This window comes from Oratosquilla oratoria, chromosome 20 (assembly GCF_046742065.1).
Source record: "Oratosquilla oratoria isolate Oo_2021 chromosome 20, ASM4674206v1, whole genome shotgun sequence".
Taxonomy (NCBI): domain Eukaryota; kingdom Metazoa; phylum Arthropoda; class Malacostraca; order Stomatopoda; family Squillidae; genus Oratosquilla; species Oratosquilla oratoria.
This window is the reverse complement of record NC_134796.1, coordinates 22341306-22364819: the sequence shown is the minus strand read 5'-3', so window position 1 is coordinate 22364819 and position 23514 is coordinate 22341306. Positions and strand designations below refer to the sequence as shown.

General features: G+C 35.9%; 1 protein-coding gene across 15 annotated transcripts in view; it reads right to left on the bottom strand.

Annotated features, from left to right (window-relative positions):
• LOC143036396 (E3 SUMO-protein ligase RanBP2-like) overlaps positions 1-23514 on the bottom strand; it is a 381916-nt gene that overhangs the window by 129764 nt on the left and 228638 nt on the right. For 13 of the 15 annotated variants that reach the window (XR_012967350.1, XM_076203706.1, XM_076203712.1 and 10 more), the window contains 2 exons: positions 3977-4147; positions 3190-3431 (listed from right to left, as the gene is read on the bottom strand). Coding sequence is in view for 14 of the 15 variants with exons in the window: in XM_076203706.1 (XP_076059821.1) it covers positions 3190-3431; positions 3977-4147 (413 nt within the window). In the remaining variant the exon portion in view is untranslated. The remainder of the gene's footprint in view (positions 1-3189; positions 3432-3976; positions 4148-23514) is intronic. The other 2 variants (XM_076203711.1, XM_076203717.1) reach the window with 2 other exon arrangements.

The window sequence follows — 23514 nt, the reverse complement described above, 5'->3', positions numbered from 1 at the left end:
TAGTGAGTGGTGGGATGAGGAAGCAAAGAAGGTTGTAGAGAAGAAGCGAGCTTTCACAGATTGGTTACAAAATAGTTCAAGGGAGTCATATGAAAAGTATAAAGAAAAGAGAAGTAAAGCATAAGATAAGGGAGGAAAAGAGGAGAGCAGATGTGAAATGGGGTATGAGTGACAGAAAATTTTGAAAGTAATAAAAAGATGTTTTGGAAAGAAATTAAGAGAGGAAGAGGAGGCGAATCAAGTAGAAATGGTAAAAGGTGCAGATAGAGAGATGATAAAGGAAGAGAAGGTAGTAAGAGGAAGATAGGCAAAGTATTTTAGGGAGTTGCTAAATTTGAAGGAGGATAGGAAGGGAATGGTAGTTGCAGTGGGAAGTGCTAAGAAAAAACGTGAAGAGTGAGGAAAATGAAGGAGAAATAAGGAAGGATGAAGAAAAGGCAGTTAAGATCATGAGAGCAGCTAAGGCACCTGGTCAGGATGGATGTCATACAGAATGTCTGAAAAAGGAGGTACAGTGATGGAGGACCGGCTGGTGAGGTTATTTAATGTTTGTTTAAGAGAGGATTGAGTGCCAGAGGACCGCCTGTATAGTTCCACTTTACAAGGGAAAAGGGGACAAGTGTGAGTGTAATAGTTTCAGGGGGATTAGCTTGTTAAGTGTAGTTGGGAAGGCTTATAGGAGGGTCTTGATTGAGAGGATTAGGAGAGGAACAGAGGGGGTAATTGGTGAGGAAGTGTGGGCTTAGGAAAGGTAAAGGTTGCATAGATCTAATTTTTGTGATAAGACATGTCAGAAAGCTATAGGAAAAGGTAAGGATATTTTTTGGGCTTCTATGGATTTGAAAAAGGCTTATGACAGGGTAGACAGGATGGCACTGTGGGAGGTATTACAGATATATGGGAGAGGAGGAAAGCTTTTTGGAGCTGTCAAGTGTTTTTACAAGAGTAGTTGAGCTTGTGTCAGGATTAGAAATGGAGTGAGCGAGTGGTTCGAGGTAAAGGTGGGACTGCCAGGGATGTATTATGTCACCATGGCTGTTCAATTTTTACATGGATGGAGTGGTGGTTCAAGGATTGGAGATGGTTAAAGAAAAGGAAGAAAAGTGGGAGGTAAGCCAGCTGTTGATTGCGGATGACACTGCACTTGAAGCAGGGTCAGAGGAGGTATTGAGGAAGTTAGTGGCAGAGTTTGGGAAGTGTGTGAAAGAAGGAAGTTGAAGATAAATGTGGGTAAATTTAAGGTGATAGAATGTACAAGGGGTAAAAGTGGCAGCAGACTGGAAGTGAGTATTAAGGGAGAGAGACTGGAGGAAGTGGATAGCTTTAGATACTTGGGTGTGAATGTGGTATGAAAGGGAGGAGTGGAGGTAGAACATAAATTGAGAAGTGAGTAAATGCCTTGGTGGATCAAAAAGTGTAATGAGGAATAGACATTTGGGAATGGATGCTAAGAGAAGATTGTATGGAGTGATTGTGCCAACAGCACTGTATGGGGCAGAAACATGGAACATAAAAGATGAAGAGAGGAGTTTGAATGTGTTTGAGATGAGGTGTCTGAGAAGTATGATAGGGGATATCAGGCTGGATAGAGTGAGAAATAAGGTGAGGAGAATGGGGGTGGAAAGGGGTTTGGGAGATAGGGTTGATGAAAGAGTTTTGGGGTGGTCTGAACACATGGAAAGAATGAGTGTAGAAAGACTAGTACAAGAGGTGTTGAAGGCAGATGTGAAAGGAGTGAACATGAGGGGGCGACCGAGGATGAGATGGATGGATGGGATAAAAGGGGCTTTGGGGAAGAGAGGAATGTCTGTTGAGGAAGGAGAGAGGACAGAAGACAGGGGTGAATGGAGAATGGTTGTATATGGATGATGTTGTGATGCATGAGGTGGAGTGGGTGGGGGATGGGGGGGTGAAGGAGTATGTGCAAGAAAAATTTGATGCAGCCTGAGGGGATGTCTCCCAGTCTTCTCCTTTTCTGCATAAGGGGACAGAGATGGGGGGTCGCCGATTTAATGAAGCGGCCTTGCTGTGTCTTGTGACACTGCTTATGACCCAGGGCAGTGGACAAGATGCAGGGATGACCCATCATCCTGGAGGTGCCAAGATAAGAGGGAGGGAAGAGGGTGGAGGTGAGTAAAGTGTGATAGGGATGGAATGGGTGGGAGTGGTTTCTATGCCTTTGTTTTTTGGATACCTCCCTTGTAAGGGGGAAAATGGCCTTTGGTATATGTATGTCTTACCATTATATCAGGGTCTCAACAGGCAGACTACACATGTCTTCTACATTATTATTAGAAGGCATAATGGATTATGGGAATCAAATTCCATAAAGCAACAGTTCTCATGCCCCAGGTTTACAAAACTACAAGATACAGAGACATATAGCAAAAAATCAACAAGTGGTTAAACCATTACCACTGATTTTCTCAAAACAAGGATTTTGGAGTTAATGTGTTTGGACATCTCACAGCAGAGTTTCCTCACCCAACTGAGTTTACCTATAATTTATTGAGGTCAATAAAAGTGGCATTTGCCTATTTGGACGAGGAAATGATAAAATATATATATATATATATATATAATTAACTAAACTCAAGCATGCAGCAACACTATGGACACCCAGTACCAAAAAGAATATAAAGTAGTTAGAAAGAATACAAAGAGCAACAACAAAACTGGTACCAACTCTCTCCAAAATGACATATGAACAAAGACTGTCCAAATTAGAATTACCAACTCTGGAACATAGAAGGGAAAGAAGAGACTTACTGTCTATAGAATTATAAAGGGAATGGAAAACTTAGATACGAATGATTTATTGAAATGGGACAATGGTAAAACAAGAGGGCACGGAGAAGAAGAAGAAGAAGAAGAAGGAAAAAAAAAAAAAAAAAAAAAAAAAAAAAAAAAAAAAAAAAAAAAAAAAAAAAAAAAAAAAAAAAAAAAAAAAAAAAAAAAGAGCTTCCCACACAGAGTGATAGATACTTGGAACAAGTTGGACAAAGAAACAGTGTGTGCAAACACTAATCAAAATTTTAAGAAAAACTTGATGCTGAGATACAAAGATGGGTCACCACGAGCATAGCTCCTTTCCTGTATGATACAACTTTGTAAAAACAAGAACACCATGGAAAAAATTCACCTACATAGTGTTGACAGCTAATTTAATTGCAGAAAACTTTCTTTTACCTCTTCATCTTCTTCCATTGTACACACTTCAACCTTGTCTGGTAATGGAATGATGGGTACAAAATCTGGGCATGGATCATGGTCATCTTCAATGTATCTATCGTTGTCTGCTTCTTCCTCATTGTCTTTTTCAGGTAATACCTCAGGTTCAACTTTAGTTAAGCTTGCAGCTGGAGTCTGGATACTAGCTGTGGTGGATGTTGAAGCACAAGGCTGAGGTTCCTTCGGGGAGGTGCTCACAACTAAAAAAGTGTTAAGGAATTAATAGAGAATTTAGATCATAATTTATTTGATTAAAGTAAAATCCCTTTATAATCCACAGTACAATTTTATAAACAAATCTTAAAACTATAGCCAAAATATAATAGACATACACAGGAAAAAAAAAAAAAAAAAAAATCCTTATTTACGTTTCCCACAAGCTCAGGGGTTACTATAGTACAAGCAAAACATTATGAAAAGCCTCCATAATATGCAAAACATTCTACCATTATCAAACTTGCATTTGCAAACTAAAATACACCTATTAGACCAATTCACATGCACTCAAATATTTCATGCAAGACTTACAGTTTTAAATGAATACTATACAAAATTCTGGATGACTTAAAACAAATTAACAATCCTTCCTACGTCTTGTTTGCAACAAAGCACACAAAACAAAGCCAACAATATGGTCCACACAATGTGCAATTATGGATGAAAGCCACTTGTACCCAATGCCACACACAACCACAAAGGATGGAATGAGTGAAATGTACACATGCTGAGGACAGCATACACGTACTAGGGGAGGTGGCAGCATGAGGAAGGATGGTGCCAAAGACCTTAGTGGCAGAAGAGGAGTCACTGGTTGTTGTTTGGGAGCTAGTGGCGGGGGACACTGCAGAGAAGATTGGTGCCGGTACTCCTGCCAGGAGTCCTGTGGTAGTTAGGGGGATGGCCATCCAGGGGCCACCTAACATAAAGACAAGTATTTGCACCTTCAAAACTGCTATGTGAGGGTTTGACTAATGTGGAAGTGAAGAGTAACTATGATTCAAGTGTATTTTGTACACTTTGGTCATATCTTTAAGTATAATTAATATGTGAATGCAAAGCCTAAACTGAGAAACTGATGATATCAATTTACATTGAAAAAAAAAAAAAAAAAAAAAAAAAAGGCCAAACCAGACTAACAGCAAAAGATCTTTCAGTCAACAACAGTGATAACAACAAAAATCAGTTCTAAAATAATCAAGAAATCAATCTGTATAACAAAAAATATAGGTACGAAAGAAGCTTTTGGTATACATATATCGAGTGCAAAGAAAAACAAAAATTGATAAATTGATAAAATAAGAGAATTCTTCCAACAAGAAAACTGGGAAGAAATATACAAAGAAGAAACATCAGTGGAAGAGAAATGGAATATTTTGACAAAAATTTACAAAAAAGGAGTGGAAAAGTATGTCCCAAGACAAAAACAAGAAAAAGAATATGTAAAATGCTGGTACAACAAAAGCTGTAGGGAGTTAAAAGACAAAAGAGACAAAGCCTGGACCAGATGGAAAAAAGACAGAAGACCTGAAAAATGGAAAATATATACTGGTTATAGAAATGAATATGTACAAAAGTGCAGAGAGGAAAAAAGAAAATATGAAAAAGATGTTATAGAAAAGTGTAAAGATCAACCAAAACTATTCTACAGATTTGTAAACAATAAACTGAAAAACAAACAAGACTTGGAGAAATTAAGACAAGGAGGAGTTGAATACACTGAGGAAATGGAAATGGCAGAAATTATGAACAAACATTTTAAATCAGTGTTTACAAGGGAAAATATACAACCTGAAGAGATTGAGTGGAAAGAAAAAGTCCCCCCTATGGAAGAAATAGAAGTAACAAAGAATGAAATATTGACACACTTGGGTAATTTTGATGTCAGAAAATCGCATGGGCCAGATGAAATAGCAAACTGGATTCTGAAAGAATGCAGGAATGAACTGGCAGACAAAATACATAGCATAATAAGCAGTTCCTTAAAAGAAGGAAAAGTTCCAGAAGATTGGAAAAAAGCAAATATAGTACCTATATATAAAGGAGGAAATAAAGAAGAACCTACCAACTATAGACCAGTCTCTCTAACAAGTACAATAGCAAAAATTTGTGAAAGAATTATCAAAAGTAGATGGGTAAAATACTTGGAAAAAAACAACGTACTAAATCCAAGGCAATTTGGATTCAGACAAGGACGATCATGCGTCACCAATTTAATATGTTTCTATTCAAGGCTAATAGATATAATACAAGAAAGAGATGGATGGGTTGATTGTGCATTTCTAGACCTAAAAAAAAGCTTTTGACAAAGTACCACATAAGAAGTTGCTTAAGAAATTAGAATATGAAGGAGGAATACAAGGTAAATTGCTAAATTGGATGGAAGACTTTTTGCAAGAAAGAAAAATGAGAGTAGTGATAAGAGATCAGCACTCAAAATGGAATGAAGTAATAAGCGGTGTCCCGCAGGGAACAGTTCTGGCCCCAATAATGTTTGCTATATATATTAATGATATGGATGAAAGAATTGAAAGCTATATGAGCTTCTTTGCAGATGATGCAAAACTACTGGAAAGAGTGAAAACTGAAGAAGATTGTGAATCACTACAGAGAGATCTCAATAAAGTACAAGAATGGAGTAGGAAGTGGGAGATGGAGTTCAATACAAAAAAGTGTAGTATAATGGAATTTGGAAAAAGCAAAAACAGAATAACAGGATCATATAATTTGGGAGAAGAAGGAATAAAAAAAGTAGAAAATGAGAAGGACCTGGGAGTCATTGTTAAGAATAATATGTCACCTGAGAAACATATAAATAAGATTTTTGGAGAAACTTATAATTTAATAAGAACAATCAAAGTGGCATTTACATACCTGGATGAAGAAATGGTGAGGAAAATCCTAATCACCCTGATAAGACCAAGATTGGAATATGCAGCAACGATATGGTCACCAAGTACAAAAAAATGTATAAAAAAACTTGAAAGAATACAAAGAGCAATTACAAAATTGGCACCAACACTCAAAACTATCATATGAAGAGAGACTACAAAAACTTAAACTACAGACACTAGAGCAAAGAAGAGAGAGAGGAGATTTGATAGCTATTTACAGAATCATGAAAGGCATAGAAATTACTGATAGAGAGAATCTGATAAAATGGGATGACAGAAATACAAGAGGACACGGAAAGAAAATAAAAAAAGACAGCTATAGAAGAGATTTGAAAAAGAACAGCTTTCCTGACAGAGTAATAGACAGTTGGAACAAGTTAGATGAGAAAGTGGTGTGTACAAAAACAATACATGAATTTAAAAATAGTTTAGATAAAATGAGATATGAAGACGGGACCCCACGAGCATAGCTCCCCTTCCCGTAAAATACAACTAGGTAAATACAACTAGGTAAATACACACACACTTCAGCGAATGGACGGCTTGGATGACGTTCTGAAGAAAACTGAAGTCTGTGGATCCCAACGCAAAGAGAAGTGCCTAGTGTTTTTACAGGGTGGGGGGGAAATTGCTCGTGGAGTAGTGGGAAAGTAGGGAAAGAGGAAAAGGGGAGGGATTACTGAGGGAAATGGAAGGAAATGAGGAGGGAGTAGACTTGGCCCAGCCAGACAAGCGAAAGGTAAACAAAAGGCTGAGTTAGGATGAAATGTCTAATAAAATTGTAAAGATTAGAAGTATAGAGAGGAGCAATACAGTAGAAAGTGATGAGAATATGTTCCAGGGATTTAAAGAGGGTGGGGGGGACACAACCCCCCCCCCGACTGATAAGACTAGAGGAGAGAGTTGATAAGGTGATCGAGGACTTGGAACGTAAGTTAGGTAATGTTGATTCCATTTTCCAGAGAATTGAAAGGTTGGAACAACTAGAGAAGGCAAACAGAAACTTAACTGAAGAAATAGAGGACCTAAAAAGACAGTTAGGAAATGTAAAGGAGGAGAATGAGAAATTGAAGAAGAATAGTAATGAAAACAGAGAGAAAATAGCTACAGAAGCTAAAAATTGGAGAACAACCCAAGAAGGGAATAAGGTTTCATTCACTGACATAGTCAAACAGCAATTGAAAGAACATAATGAAGACTCAGTTATTAAAGTGATGAGACAGAAGGAGAATATAGTAAGAGAATTAGCTGACAAAAAGAAATGTATAATTATATTAGGAATGGAAGAGAAACATAACCCAGATAGAACCGCAAGAATCAAGGAGGAAAATGAAAGAGTAAGCAGTTTATTAAAATTAGTCCAGGAAGATGAACCAGAAATTATGAAGGAAATTGAGGAAAAATTCATACTCGGAAAATATAGTACAGATAAGACCAGACCAATTAAGATTAAATTCAGGTCACAAACAACGGCAGAGAAAATTCTATCCAAAACAGGGAAACTAGCAACAAATGATCAATATAAAAAGGTATGGATAAAAAGAGAAATGAATAAGGAGGAAAGAGAGGCAGAAAAGCAGAAAAGACTTGAAGCTAAGGCAAAAAACGAGGAAAGAACGGAGTCAGAGAAAGAGAGATTCTATTGGAGAGTAGTGAACATGAAAATAAAGCAGTTCGACATACTAAAGAAAAACATAAGGGAAACAGAGAACACAATGGAAGTGGCAGAAAACTAAGAGCGTCTTACACAAATATAGATGGATTGATAACAGGATTGAATGAACTGAATGATTATTTGAAAGAAAAAGAACCGGACATAATGGGAATTGTAGAAACAAAATTAAAAGGCCCACTACCACCCAACAGTGTAGGACATGATGCATACAATTATTGGATTAGAAACAGAGAGAAAAAACAAGGGGGTGGAGTGATGTTCCTGACTAAGAAGGATATAAACGTGAAAGGTGTCATATATGGTAAGAATACAGTAGAGATGATTATGATAGAAGTGGAAGACCGAGATAAGAAGAGCAGAAAATTTGTGATCAATTATGTGCCTCCGAAAACAGCCTCATGGGAGGAGAGTGAACATAAAAGTATGTTAGAGGACACAAAGATAGCATTAACTAAAATAATGGAAGACGGAGGAAGAATAGTTATGATGGGCGACTTTAATTGCAAAGAAATCTGCTGGGAAGAAATGACAGTAAAGAGTGGTGATGACTCATGGGGAAATGCTCTACTTGAGATGATTACTGACCATTCAATGACACAATGGATACAAGAGAACACTAGGTATAGAAATGAAGAAGAACCATCGAGGTTAGACTTAATAATTACATCTGAACCTAGAATAGTGGACAAGATTGAATATAAAACACCAATAGGTAAAAGTGACCACATATTGATTGAACTGGAACTTAATGAAGAAAAATATATGAAAAGAAATGAACAATATAGAAAAGGAAGAATGATGTATGAAAAAACAAACTTTGATAAAATAAGAGAATTCTTCCAACAAGAAAACTGGGAAGAAATATACAAAGAAGAAACATCAGTGGAAGAGAAATGGAATATTTTGACAAAAATTTACAAAAAAGGAGTGGAAAAGTATGTCCCAAGACAAAAACAAGAAAAAGAATATGTAAAATGCTGGTACAACAAAAGTTGTACGGAGTTAAAAGACAAAAGAGACAAAGCCTGGACCAGATGGAAAAAAGACAGAAGACCTGAAAAATGGAAAATATATACTGGTTATAGAAATGAATATGTACAAAAGTGCAGAGAGGAAAAAAGAAAATATGAAAAAGATGTTATAGAAAAGTGTAAAGATCAACCAAAACTATTCTACAGATTTGTAAACAATAAACTGAAAAACAAACAAGACTTGGAGAAATTAAGACAAGGAGGAGTTGAATACACTGAGGAAATGGAAATGGCAGAAATTATGAACAAACATTTTAAATCGGTGTTTACAAGGGAAAATATACAACCTGAAGAGATTGAGTGGAAAGAAAAAGTCCCCCCTATGGAAGAAATAGAAGTAACAAAGAATGAAATATTGACACACTTGGGTAATTTTGATGTCAGAAAATCGCATGGGCCAGATGAAATAGCAAACTGGATTCTGAAAGAATGCAGGAATGAACTGGCAGACAAAATACATAGCATAATAAGCAGTTCCTTAAAAGAAGGAAAAGTTCCAGAAGATTGGAAAAAAGCAAATATAGTACCTATATATAAAGGAGGAAATAAAGAAGAACCTACCAACTATAGACCAGTCTCTCTAACAAGTACAATAGCAAAAATTTGTGAAAGAATTATCAAAAGTAGATGGGTAAAATACTTGGAAAAAAACAACGTACTAAATCCAAGGCAATTTGGATTCAGACAAGGACGATCATGCGTCACCAATTTAATATGTTTCTATTCAAGGCTAATAGATATAATACAAGAAAGAGATGGATGGGTTGATTGTGCATTTCTAGACCTAAAAAAAGGTTTTGACAAAGTACCACATAAGAAGTTGCTTAAGAAATTAGAATATGAAGGAGGAATACAAGGTAAATTGCTAAATTGGATGGAAGACTTTTTGCAAGAAAGAAAAATGAGAGTAGTGATAAGAGATCAGCACTCAAAATGGAATGAAGTAATAAGCGGTGTCCCGCAGGGAACAGTTCTGGCCCCAATAATGTTTGCTATATATATTAATGATATGAATGAAGGAATTGAAAGCTATATGAGCTTCTTTGCAGATGATGCAAAACTACTGGAAAGAGTGAAAACTGAAGAAGATTGTGAATCACTACAGAGAGATCTAAATAAAGTACAAGAATGGAGTAGGAAGTGGGAGATGGAGTTCAATACAAAAAAGTGTAGTATAATGGAATTTGGAAAAAGCAAAAACAGAATAACAGGAGCATATAATTTGGAAGAAGAAGGAATAAAAAAAGTAGAAAATGAGAAGGACCTGGGAGTCATTGTTAAGAATAATATGTCACCTGAGAAACATATAAATAAGATTTTTGGAGAAACTTATAATTTAATAAGAACAATCAAAGTGGCATTTACAGACCTGGATGAAGAAATGGTGAGGAAAATCCTAATCACCCTGATAAGACCAAGATTGGAATATGCAGCAACGATATGGTCACCAAGTACAAAAAAATGTATAAAAAAACTTGAAAGAATACAAAGAGCAATTACAAAATTGGCACCAACACTCAAAACTATCATATGAAGAGAGACTACAAAAACTTAAACTACAGACACTAGAGCAAAGAAGAGAGAGAGGAGATTTGATAGCTATTTACAGAATCATGAAAGGCATAGAAATTATTGATAGAGAGAATCTGATAAAATGGGATGACAGAAATACAAGAGGACACGGAAAGAAAATAAAAAAAAAGACAGCTATAGAAGAGATTTGAAAAAGAACAGCTTTCCTCACAGAGCAATAGACAGTTGGAACAAGTTAGATGAGAAAGTGGTGTGTGCAAAAACAATACATGAATTCAAAAATAGTTTAGATAAAATGAGATATGAAGACGGGACCCCACGAGCATAGCTCCCCTTCCCGTGAAATACAACTAGGTAAATACAACTAGGTAAATACACACACACACTTCAACGAACGGACAGCATAGACGAAGTTCTGAAGAAAATTGAAGTTTCGTGGATCCCAAAGCAAAGAGAAGTGCCTATTGTATTTGCTGGGTGGGGGGAAAATTGCTCGTGGGGTAGTGGGAAAGTAGGGAAAGAGGAGAAGGGGAGGGATTGCTAGAGGAAATGGAAGGAAATGAGGAAGGAGTAGACTTGGCCCAGGCAGACAGGCGAAAGGTAAACAAAAGGCCCCCTGACCAGCTGAGTGACAATGAAATGTCTAATAAAAATGTAAAGATTAGAAGTATAGATAAGAACAATACAGTAGAAAGTGATGAGAATATTTTCCAGGGATTTAAAGAGGGTGGGGGGGACACAAACCCCCCCCGACTGACAAAACTAGAAGAGAAGGTCGATAAGATGATTGAGGACTTGGAGCGTAGGTTTGGTCATGTTAACTACATTGTACCAAGGGTTGAAAAATTTGAAGAACTAGAGAAGGCGAACAAAAACTTAACTGAAGAAATAGAAAACCTGAAAAGACAGTTAAAAGAAGTAAAGGTGGAGAATGAGGAATTGAAGAGGAATAGTAAAGAAAACAGAGAGGGATGGAAGTCGATTAAAGAAAACAGTAAAGTTGCATTTACTGACATAATTAAACAGCAAATGAGAGAACAAACTGAAGACTCAGTTATTAAAGTGATGAGACAAAAGGAGAATATAGTAAGAGACTTAGCTGACAAAAAGAAATGTATAATTATATTAGGAATGGAAGAGAAACATAACCCAGATAGAACCTCAAGAACCAATGAGGAAAATTAAAAAGTAAGCAGTTTACTAAAATTAGTTCAGGAAGATGAACCAGAAATTATGAAGGAAATTGAGGAAAAATTCAGGCTCGGAAAGTATAGTACAGATAAGACTAGACCAATTAAGATTAAATTCAGGTCACAAACGACGGCAGAGAATATCTTATCCAAAACAGGGAAACTAGCAACAAGTGAACAATATAAAAAGGTATGGATAAAAAAGGGAAATGAATAAAAAGGAAAGAGAGGAAGAAAAACAGAAAAGACTTGAAGCTAAGAAAAAAAACGAGAGCAGAACGGAGTCAGAGAAAGAGAGATTCTATTGGAGAGTAGTGAATATGAAACTAAGGCAGTTCGACATACAAGAGAAAAACAAAAGGGAAACAGAGAACACAATGGAAGTGACAGAAAACTAAGAGTGTCTTACACATATATAGATGGATTAATAACAGGATTGAATGAGCTGAATGATTATTTGAAAGAAAAAGAACCAGACATAATGGGAATTGTAGAAACAAAATTAAAAGGTCCACTACCACCCAACAGTGTAGGACATGATGCATATAATTATTGGATTAAAAACAGAGAGAAAAAGCAAGGGGGTGGAGTTATGTTCCTGACTAAGAAGGATATAAACGTGAAAGGTGTCATATATGGAAAGAATACAGTAGAGATGATTATGATCGAAGTGGAAGACAGAGATAAGAAGAGCAGAAAGTTTGTGATAAATTATGTGCCTCCAAAAACAGCCTCATGGGAGGAGAGTGAACATAAAAGTATGTTAGAGGACACAAAGATAACATTAAATAAAATAATGGAAGATGGAGGAAGAATAGTTATGATGGGCGACTTAAATTGCAAAGAAATCTGCTGGGAAGAAATGACAGTAAAGGGTGGAGACAGCTCATGGGGAAACGCTCTACTTGAGATGATTACTGACCATACAATGACACAATGGATGCAGGAGAACACTAGGTATAGAAATGAAGAACCATCGAGACTAGACCTAATAATTACATCTGAACCTAGAATAGTGGACAAGATTGAATATAAAACACCAATAAGTAAAAGTGACCACATATTGATTGAACTGGAACTTAATGAAGAAAAATATAGGAAAAGAAATAAGCAATATAGAAAAGGAACAATGATGTATGAAAAAACAAACTTTGATAAAATAAGAGAATTCTTTCAACAAGAAAACTGGGAAGAAATATACAAAGAAGAAACATCAGTGGAAGAGAAATGGAATATTTTGACAAAAATTTACAAAAAAGGAGTGGAAAAGTATGTCCCAAGACAAAAACAAGAAAAAGAATATGTAAAAAGCTGGTACAACAAAAGCTGTGGGGAGTTAAAAGACAAAAGAGACAAAGCCTGGACCAGATGGAAAAAAAGGCAGAAGACCTGAAAAATGGAAAATATATGCCAGTTATAGAAATGAATATGTACAAACGTGCAGAGAGGAAAAGAGAAAATATGAAAAAGATGTCATAGAAAAGTGTAAAGATCAACCAAAACTATTCTACAGATTTGTAAACAATAAACTGAAAAACAAACAAGACTTGGAGAAATTAAGACAAGGGGGAGTTGAATACACTGAGGAAATGGAAATGGTGGAAATTATGAACAAACATTTTAAATCAGTGTTTACAAGGGAGAACATACAACCTGAAGAGATTGAATGGAAAGAGAAAGTCCCCCCTATGGAAGAAATAAAAGTAACAAAGAATGAAATATTGAAACACTTGAGTAATCTTGATGTCAGAAAATCGCATGGACCAGATGATATAGCAAACTGGATTCTGAAAGAATGCAGGAATGAACTGGCAGACAAAATACATAGCATACTAAACAGTTCCTTGAAAGAAGGAAAAGTTCCAGAAGATTGGAAAAAAGCAAATATAGTACCTATATATAAAGGAGGAAATAAAGAAGAACCTACAAACTATAGACCAGTCTCTCTAACAAGTACAATAGCAAAAATTTGTGAAAGAATTATCAAAAGTAGATGGGTAAGATATTTAGAAGAAAAAAAAACAAAGTGTTAAATCCAAGGCAATTTGGATTCAGACAAGGACGATCATGCGTCACCAATTTAATATGTTTCTATTCAAGGCTAATAGATATAATACAAGAGAGATGGATGGGCGGACTGTGCATTTCTAGACCTAAAGAAAGCGTTTGACAAAGTACCACATAAGAAGTTGCTTAACAAATTAGAAACTGAAGGAGGAATACAGGGCAAACTACTAAATTGGATGGAAGACTTTTTGCAAGAAAGAAGAATGAGAGTAGTGATAAGAAACCAGCACTCAAAATGGGATAAAGTAATAAGTGGTGTTCCACAGGAAACAGTACTGGCCACAATAATGTTTGCTATATATATTAATGATATGGATGAAGGAATTGAAAGCTATATGAGCTTCTTTGCAGATGATGCAAAACTACTAAAAAGAGTGAAAACAGAAGAAGATTGTGAATCACTACAGAGAGATCTATATAAAGTACAGGAATGGAGTAGGAAGTGGGAGATGGAGTTCAATACAAAGAAGTGTAGTATAATGGAATTTGGAAAAAGCAAAAACAGAATAACAGGAGCATATAATTTGGGAGAAGAAGGAATAAAAAAAGTAGAAAATGAGAAGGATCTGGGAGTCATTGTTATGAATAATATGTCACCTGAGAAACATATAAATAAGATTTTTGAAGAAACTTATAACTTAATAAGAACAATCAAAGTTGCATTTACAGACCTGGATGAAGAAATGGTGAAGAAACTCCTAATCACCCTGATAAGACCAAGATTGGAATATGCAGCAACGATATGGTCACCATGTACAAAAAAATGTATAAAAAAAACTTGAAAGAATACGAAGAGCAATTACAAAATTGGCACCAACACTCTCAAAACTATCATATGAAGAGAGACTAGAAAAACTTGAACTACAGACACTAGAGCAAAGAAGAGAGAGAGGAGATTTGATAGCTATTTACAGAATCATGAAAGGCATGGAAATTACTGATAGAGAAAATCTGATAAAATGGGATGACAGAAACACAAGAGGACACGGAAAGAAAATAAAAAAAGACAGCTATAGAAGAGATTTGAAAAAGAACAGCTTTCCTCACAGAGTAATAGACAGTTGGAACAAGTTAGATGAGAAAGTGGTGTGTGCAAAAACAATACATGAATTTAAAAATAGTTTAGATAAAATGAGATATGAAGACGGGACCCCACGAGCATAGCTCCCCTTCCCGTAAAATACAACTAGGTAAATACAACTAGGTAAATACACACACACACGAGGCATGTTTTTTAAGTAAGTACTGTTTTGAAATTCCACCATTGTGGCGCTGCAGTCAGCACTTGGCGCATGCACGTTGTGTACTACTATCTCTTGGTTAGCCACAGCCGCTATTATGGAATCATCTGACCGTGTTTAAGTTTGTTTGTATTTGAAATGCCTCCTACGATTGAGAATGCCGCCGATTGTGAAATACACGCTGTGATTCGTTCTCTTACTGCTAAAGGCATGAAAGCAGCTGAAATTCATCATCAGATCAGTTTTGTGTATGGAGAAAACATTATGAGTGATGGGATGGTGTGGAAATAGGTGAGAGCTTTTAAAGATGGCCGTACAAATGTGCATGATGAGGAATGAAGTGGACAATCTTCACACACACAGTCAATCAAACTCAAGATATAAACAGATCAGGCTGGGAACAACTTGATCACCCTTCGTACAGCCCAGTGACTACCACATCTTCCTGCATTTGAAGAAGCATCTGGGTGGTCAGCACACCGATGACGATGAAGATGTCAAAATGGCCATGTTGCAATGGTTCTCTAATCAGGCGGCAGATTTCTACAAGGATGGTATTCAAAAGCTAGTTGTACAATATGATAAATGCCTTAATATTCGTGGAAATTTTGTTGAAAAATAGATTACAGTACAGACTTTCATGTAAAAATAAAATTGTTACGAAGTCTATGTTTAATTTTTATTTTAAAACAGTACTTACTTAAAAAACACACCTTGTGTATATATATTTATGCCAACAGCACTGTACAGGGCAGAGAAATGGAACATAAGAGAGGAAGAGAGAAGGAGTTTGAATGTGTTTGAGATGAAATGTCCGAGAAGTATGATAGGGGTTACTAGGCTAGATAGAGTGAAAAATGAAGAGGTGAGGAGGAGAACAGGGGTTAAAAGGGAGTTGGGAGATAGGGTTGATGAAAGAGTATTAGGATGGTTTGGACACATGGAAAAAATGAGTGAAGAAAGATTAGTAGAGGTGGAGGAGTGGATATGAGGGGGCATCCTAGGATGAGATGGATGAATGGATGGATGGGGTGAAAGGGGTATTACAAAAGAGAGGAATGTCTGTTGAGGAAGGACGGGCGAGGACAGAAGATAGGGGTGAATGGAGAAGGGTTGTGTATGGATGATGCTGTGATGCATGAGGGGGAGTGGGTGGGGGATGGGGGTGAGGAAGTATGTGAAAAAATTTGACGCAACCTGAAGGTATTTCTCCCTGCCAAATTTATGAACTGGCCTTGCTGTGGATGTGCTGTATCTTGCGACACTGCTTCTGACCAGGGCAGTGGACAGAATGCAGGAATGACCCGTCATCTAGGAGGTGCCAAGATAAGAGGGAGGGAGTAGGGCGGAGGGGAGTGGAATATGTAGGGAATGGAATGTGTGGGAGTGGTTTCTTTTTCTTTTTGGCTACCCCCCATGTAAGGGAAAAAAAAAAAGCCTTTGGTGTATATATATATATATATATATATGTCAAGATGTCGTCATATATATATATATATATATATATATATATATATATATATATAACATCTGAAGTGAATGTCTGTGGGCAACAATGAGGCAACTACTGTAAAAATGGAATTGTCCATCCCTGCTCCTCCTGGATGATGTGTCATCCCTGCATCTCGCCCACCACCCTTGGTAAGACACAATGTAGCAAGATACAGCACATCCACAGCAAGGCCACTTCATTTATTTGGCGACCCCCACTCTACGTCCCCTCATGCAAGAAAAAGAAAAGACGGGGAGAGATCCCTTTGGGTTGCATCAAAATACCATTCACACACACACTTTCAACGAACGGACGGCTTGAAGAACGTTCTGAAGAAAAGTGAAGATTGTGGATCCCAACGCAAAGAGAAGTGCCTTTTTGTATTTACAGGGTGGGGGGAAATTGCTCGTGGGGTAGTGGGAAAGTAAGGAAAGAGGAGAAGGGGAGGGATTGCTGGGAAAATGGAAGGTAATGAGGAAGTAGAGGACTTGGTCCAAACAGACCGCCGTAAAGTAAACAAACGACCACAAGACGAGCTGGAGGACGACGGAATGTCTAATAAGAATGTAAAGATTAGAAGTATAGATAGGAACAATACAGTAGAAAGTGATAAGAATATTTTCAAGGGATTTAAGGGACTGTGGGAAGTGCTTATAGGTGAACGTGTCATAAAAGTTGTTCAATTTCTTTGGTGAACTTATGTATACTTACTCTATCGGAAAGAGTATTATTGCATACTAAATTGTTTTAGTAACATGTATATATTACGTGTAGTTAATTTTTTTCTTTATTTTTTTATGATAGTATCTGTAATCATTAAAGTATCCACAGGCATAGGTAATCAGCCTACTATGTAGGAAATGAAAGATTAGAGTCTTGGAAACAACTTCATCAAGTTAGATTTTTTCCTACTCTCTTTTATTTTTTTTTATTATTTTTTTATTTTGAATAGTAGAAACTTCAGTGAAAATCTGCTATGATACATTAAAAAAAAATAAGTTACAGTTTCCTTTGTTTTTTTCTGATCAAATTAAAGAATTACTCTTTCTCTTTACAAATTCGAAAGAATGAATGAAATCGGACAAAAAGAAACAGAGATATGGCTATTTGAATATAAAAAACATAAACTTTTCATGAGAGGCATTTAAAGTTTAAAGGAGCGCACCGGCATTTAAAATCCTCCGGCCGCGTACTCACTCGTGACATTGTCTATTTTTTTACGTTTCCGTTTAAAACTTTAAACAAAACTGAACTGGCTATCAAAAATTTGACTTAATTTCAATATACAGAATGTTTTTTCATGCAATGGGGTTGCCAGATGTCGCCAATAATTTATCTATTTCATTTTATATATAAGAACAGAAACGGAATTGAGCTGTAATATTTGGTCGAAGTGTTACAGCCATCATAGAGAATATTTTGAATACCTGTTGGTAGAAAAAAAGATAATACGATCGCATGCATGACTGGTAGGCTAACAGATACGCGACAGGGCGACATCCTTTCTCCTTTAGCTTTGAAGAGATACTGAGATCCTTGTGGTGATTGACGATTAGTGCTGGGCAAGTTGCCAGATATCTCCATATATATTAATTATAGTAAACAAAACAGAACTGGGTATCAAATTTTGACTTTATTTCAATATACAGAATGTTTTTTCATGCAATGGGGTTGCCAGAGGTTGCCAAAAATTTATCTATTTTATCTTATATATAAGAAAAGAAACGGAATTGAGCTGTAATATTTGGCTAAAGTGTTACAACCATCATAGAAAATCTTTTTAAATGTTTACCTAAAATTCGTTGATTTTCCAGAATTTTTCGTGTTTTCGCGCCCTACAGTCCCTTAAAGAGAGTGGGGGGGATACAAACCCCCCCGACTGACAAGACTAGAGAAGAAGGTTGATAAGGTGATCGAGGACTTGGAGAGTAGGTTAGGTCATATGAACACCATTTTACAAAGGGTTGAAAGATTGGAAGAACTGGAAAAGGCGAATAAAAACTTAACTGATGAAATAGAAGACCTAAAAAGACAGTTAAGAGAGGTAAAGGTGGAGAATGAGGAATTGAAGAAGAATAGTAAAGAAAACAGAGAAACGATAGCTAAAGAAAGTAAAAATTGGAAGAAAACCCAAGAAGGAAATAAGGTTTCATTCACTGACATAGTCAAACAGCAATTGAAAGAACATACTGAAGACTCAGTTATTAAAGTGATGAGACAAAAGGAGAATATAGTAAGGGATTTAGCAGAAAAGAAGAAATGTATAATTATATTAGGAATGGAAGAGAAACACAACACAGATAGAACCACAAGAATCAAAGAGGAAAATGAAAAAGTAAGCCAATTACTAGAATCAGTTCAGGAAGATGAACCAGAAATTATGAAACAAATCGAAGAGAAATTTAGACTCGGAAAGTATAGCACAGACAAGACCAGACCAATTAAGATTAAATTCAAGTCACAAACAACGGCAGAGAATATCTTATCCAAAACAGGGAAACTAGCAACAAGTGAACAATACAAAAAGATATGGATAAAAAGAGAAATGAATAAAGAGGAAAGAGAGGAAGAAAAGCAGAAAAGACTGGAAGCTAAGGCAAAAAACGAGAACAGAACGGAGTCAGAGAAAGAGAGATTCTATTGGAGAGTAGTGAACATGAAACTAAGGAAGTTCGACATACTAAAGAAAAACATAAGGGAAACAGAGAACACAATGGAAGTGGCAGAAAACTAAGAGTGTCTTACACAAATATAGATGGATTAATAACAGGATTGAATGAGCTGAATGATTATTTGAAAGAAAAAGAACCGGACATAATGGGAATTGTAGAAACAAAATTAAAAGGCCCACTACCACCCAACAGTGTAGGACATGATGCATACAATTATTGGATTAGAAACAGAGAGAAAAAGCAAGGGGGTGGAGTTATGTTCCTGACTAAGAAGGATATAAACGTGAAAGGTGTCATATATGGAAAGAATACAGTAGAGATGATTATGATAGAAGTGGAAGACCGAGATAAGAAGAGCAGAAAATTTGTGATCAATTATGTGCCTCCGAAAACAGCCTCATGGGAGGAGAGTGAATATAAAAGTATGTTAGAGGACACAAAGATAGCATTAACTAAAATAATGGAAGACGGAGGAAGAATAGTTATGATGGGCGACTTTAATTGCAAAGAAATCTGCTGGGAAGAAATGACAGTAAAGAGTGGTGATGACTCATGGGGAAATGCTCTACTTGAGATGATTACTGACCATTCAATGACACAATGGATACAAGAGAACACTAGGTATAGAAATGAAGAAGAACCATCGAGGCTAGACTTAATAATTACATCTGAACCTAGAATAGTGGACAAGATTGAATATAAAACACCAATAGGTAAAAGTGACCACATATTGATTGAACTGGAACTTAATGAAGAAAAATATATCAAAAGAAATGAACAATATAGAAAAGGAAGAATGATGTATGAAAAAACAAACTTTGATAAAATAAGAGAATTCTTCCAACAAGAAAACTGGGAAGAAATATACAAAGAAGAAACATCAGTGGAAGAGAAATGGAATATTTTGACAAAAATTTACAAAAAAGGAGTGGAAAAGTATGTCCCAAGACAAAAACAAGAAAAAGAATATGTAAAATGCTGGTACAACAAAAGTTGTACGGAGTTAAAAGACAAAAGAGACAAAGCCTGGACCAGATGGAAAAAAGACAGAAGACCTGAAAAATGGAAAATATATACTGGTTATAGAAATGAATATGTACAAAAGTGCAGAGAGGAAAAAAGAAAATATGAAAAAGATGTTATAGAAAAGTGTAAAGATCAACCAAAACTATTCTACAGATTTGTAAACAATAAACTGAAAAACAAACAAGACTTGGAGAAATTAAGACAAGGAGGAGTTGAATACACTGAGGAAATGGAAATGGCAGAAATTATGAACAAACATTTTAAATCAGTGTTTACAAGGGAAAATATACAACCTGAAGAGATTGAGTGGAAAGAAAAAGTCCCCCCTATGGAAGAAATAGAAGTAACAAAGAATGAAATATTGACACACTTGGGTAATTTTGATGTCAGAAAATCGCATGGGCCAGATGAAATAGCAAACTGGATTCTGAAAGAATGCAGGAATGAACTGGCAGACAAAATACATAGCATAATAAGCAGTTCCTTAAAAGAAGGAAAAGTTCCAGAAGATTGGAAAAAAGCAAATATAGTACCTATATATAAAGGAGGAAATAAAGAAGAACCTACCAACTATAGACCAGTCTCTCTAACAAGTACAATAGCAAAAATTTGTGAAAGAATTATCAAAAGTAGATGGGTAAAATACTTGGAAAAAAACAACGTACTAAATCCAAGGCAATTTGGATTCAGACAAGGACGATCATGCGTCACCAATTTAATATGTTTCTATTCAAGGCTAATAGATATAATACAAGAGAGATGGATGGGCTGATTGTGCATTTCTAGACCTAAAAAAAGCTTTTGACAAAGTACCACATAAGAAGTTGCTTAAGAAATTAGAATATGAAGGAGGAATACAAGGTAAATTGCTAAATTGGATGGAAGACTTTTTGCAAGAAAGAAAAATGAGAGTAGTGATAAGAGATCAGCACTCAAAATGGAATGAAGTAATAAGCGGTGTCCCGCAGGGAACAGTTCTGGCCCCAATAATGTTTGCTATATATATTAATGATATGGATGAAGGAATTGAAAGCTATATGAGCTTCTTTGCAGATGATGCAAAACTACTGAAAAGAGTGGAAACTGAAGAAGATTGTGAATCACTACAGAGAGATCTAAATAAAGTACAAGAATGGAGTAGGAAGTGGGAGATGGAGTTCAATACAAAAAAGTGTAGTATAATGGAATTTGGAAAAAGCAAAAACAGAATAACAGGATCATATAATTTGGGAGAAGAAGGAATAAAAAAAGTAGAAAATGAGAAGGACCTGGGAGTCATTGTTATGAATAATATGTCACCTGAGAAACATATAAATAAGATTTTTGGAGAAACTTATAATTTAATAAGAACAATCAAAGTGGCATTTACATACCTGGATGAAGAAATGGTGAGGAAAATCCTAATCACCCTGATAAGACCAAGATTGGAATATGCAGCAACGATATGGTCACCAAGTACAAAAAAATGTATAAAAAAACTTGAAAGAATACAAAGAGCAATCACAAAACTGGCACTAACACTCTCAAAACTATTATATGAAGAGAGACTACAAAAACTTAAACTACAGACACTAGAGCAAAGAAGAGAGAGAGGAGATTTGATAGCTATTTACAGAATCATGAAAGGCATAGAAATTACTGATAGAGAGAATCTGATAAAATGGGATGACAGAAATACAAGAGGACACGGAAAGAAAATAAAAAAAGACAGCTATAGAAGAGATTTGAAAAAGAACAGCTTTCCTCACAGAGTAATAGACAGTTGGAACAAGTTAGATGAGAAAGTGGTGTGTGCAAAAACAATACATGAATTTAAAAATAGTTTAGATAAAATGAGATATGAAGACGGGACCCCACGAGCATAGCTCCCCTTCCCGTAAAATACAACTAGGTAAATACAACTAGGTAAATACAACCTCTCCCTCTCATGTTCCATGTTTCTGCCCCATACAGTGCTGTCAGCTCAATCACTCCTTCATACACTCTCCTCTAAGCATCCATTCCCAAATGTCTCTCATTACACTCCTTAATCCCCCAAGGCACCCATTTGTCCCTCTCAATCTACATTCTACCTCCATCTCCATCCCCCTCCCACCACATTCGCACCCAAGTATCTAAGGCTATCTACTTCCTCCAATCTCTCTCCCTTAATAATCACTTCCAATTTGCTGCCATCCTCTCCCCCTGCACATCCCATCACCTTACTTTTACCCACATTTATCTTCAACTACCTTCTTTCGCACACCTTCCCAAACTCTGTCACTAACTTCCTTAATCCCTCCTCTGATCCTACTACAAGCAGTTATCAACAACTGGCTTATCTCCCATTTTTCTCCATTTTCTTTAAGGGACTGTAGGGCGCGAAAACACGAAAAATTCTGGAAAATCAACGAATTTTAGGTAAACATTTAAAAAGATTCTCTATGATGGTGGTAACACTTTAGCCAAATATTACAGCTCAATTCCCTTTCTTTTCTTATATATAAAATAAAATAGATAAATTTTTGGCAACCTCTGGCAACCCCATTGCATGAAAAAACATTCTGTATATTGAAATAAAGTCAAAATTTGATACCCAGTTCTGTTTTGTTTACTATAATTAATATATATGGAGATATCTGGCAACTTGCCCAACACTAATCGTCAATCACCACAAGGATCTCAGTATCTCTTCAAAGCTAAAGGAAAAAGGATGTCGCCCTGTCGCGTATCTGTTAGCCTACCAGTCATGCATGCGATCGTATTATCTTTTTTTCTACCAACAGGTATTCAAAATATTCTCTATGATGGCTGTAACACTTCGACCAAATATTACAGCTCAATTCCGTTTCTGTTCTTATATATAAAATGAAATAGATAAATTATTGGCGACATCTGGCAACCCCATTGCATGAAAAAACATTCTGTATATTGAAATTAAGTCAAATTTTCGATAGCCAGTTCAGTTTTGTTTAAAGTTTTAAACGGAAACGTAAAAAAATAGACAATGTCACGAGTGAGTACGCGGCCGGAGGATTTTAAATGCCGGTGCGCTCCTTTAAACTTTAAATGCCTCTCCTGAAAAGTTTATGTTTTTTATATTTAAATAGCCATATCTCTGTTTCTTTTTGTCCGATTTCATTCATTCTTTCGAATTTGTAAAGAGAAAGAGTAATTCTTTAATTTGATCAGAAAAAAACAAAGGAAACTGTAACTTATTTTTTTTTTTAATTTATCATAGCAGATTTTCACTGAAGTTTCTACTATTCAAAATAAAAAAATTATAAAAAAAATAAAGGAGAGTAGGAAAAAATCTAACTTGATGAAGTTGTTTCCAAGACTCTAATCTTTCATTTCCTACATAGTAGGCTGATTACCTATGCCTGTGGATACTTTAATGATTACAGATACTATCATAAAAAAATAAAGAAAAAAATTAACTACACGTAATATATACATGTTACTAAAACAATTTAGTATGCAATA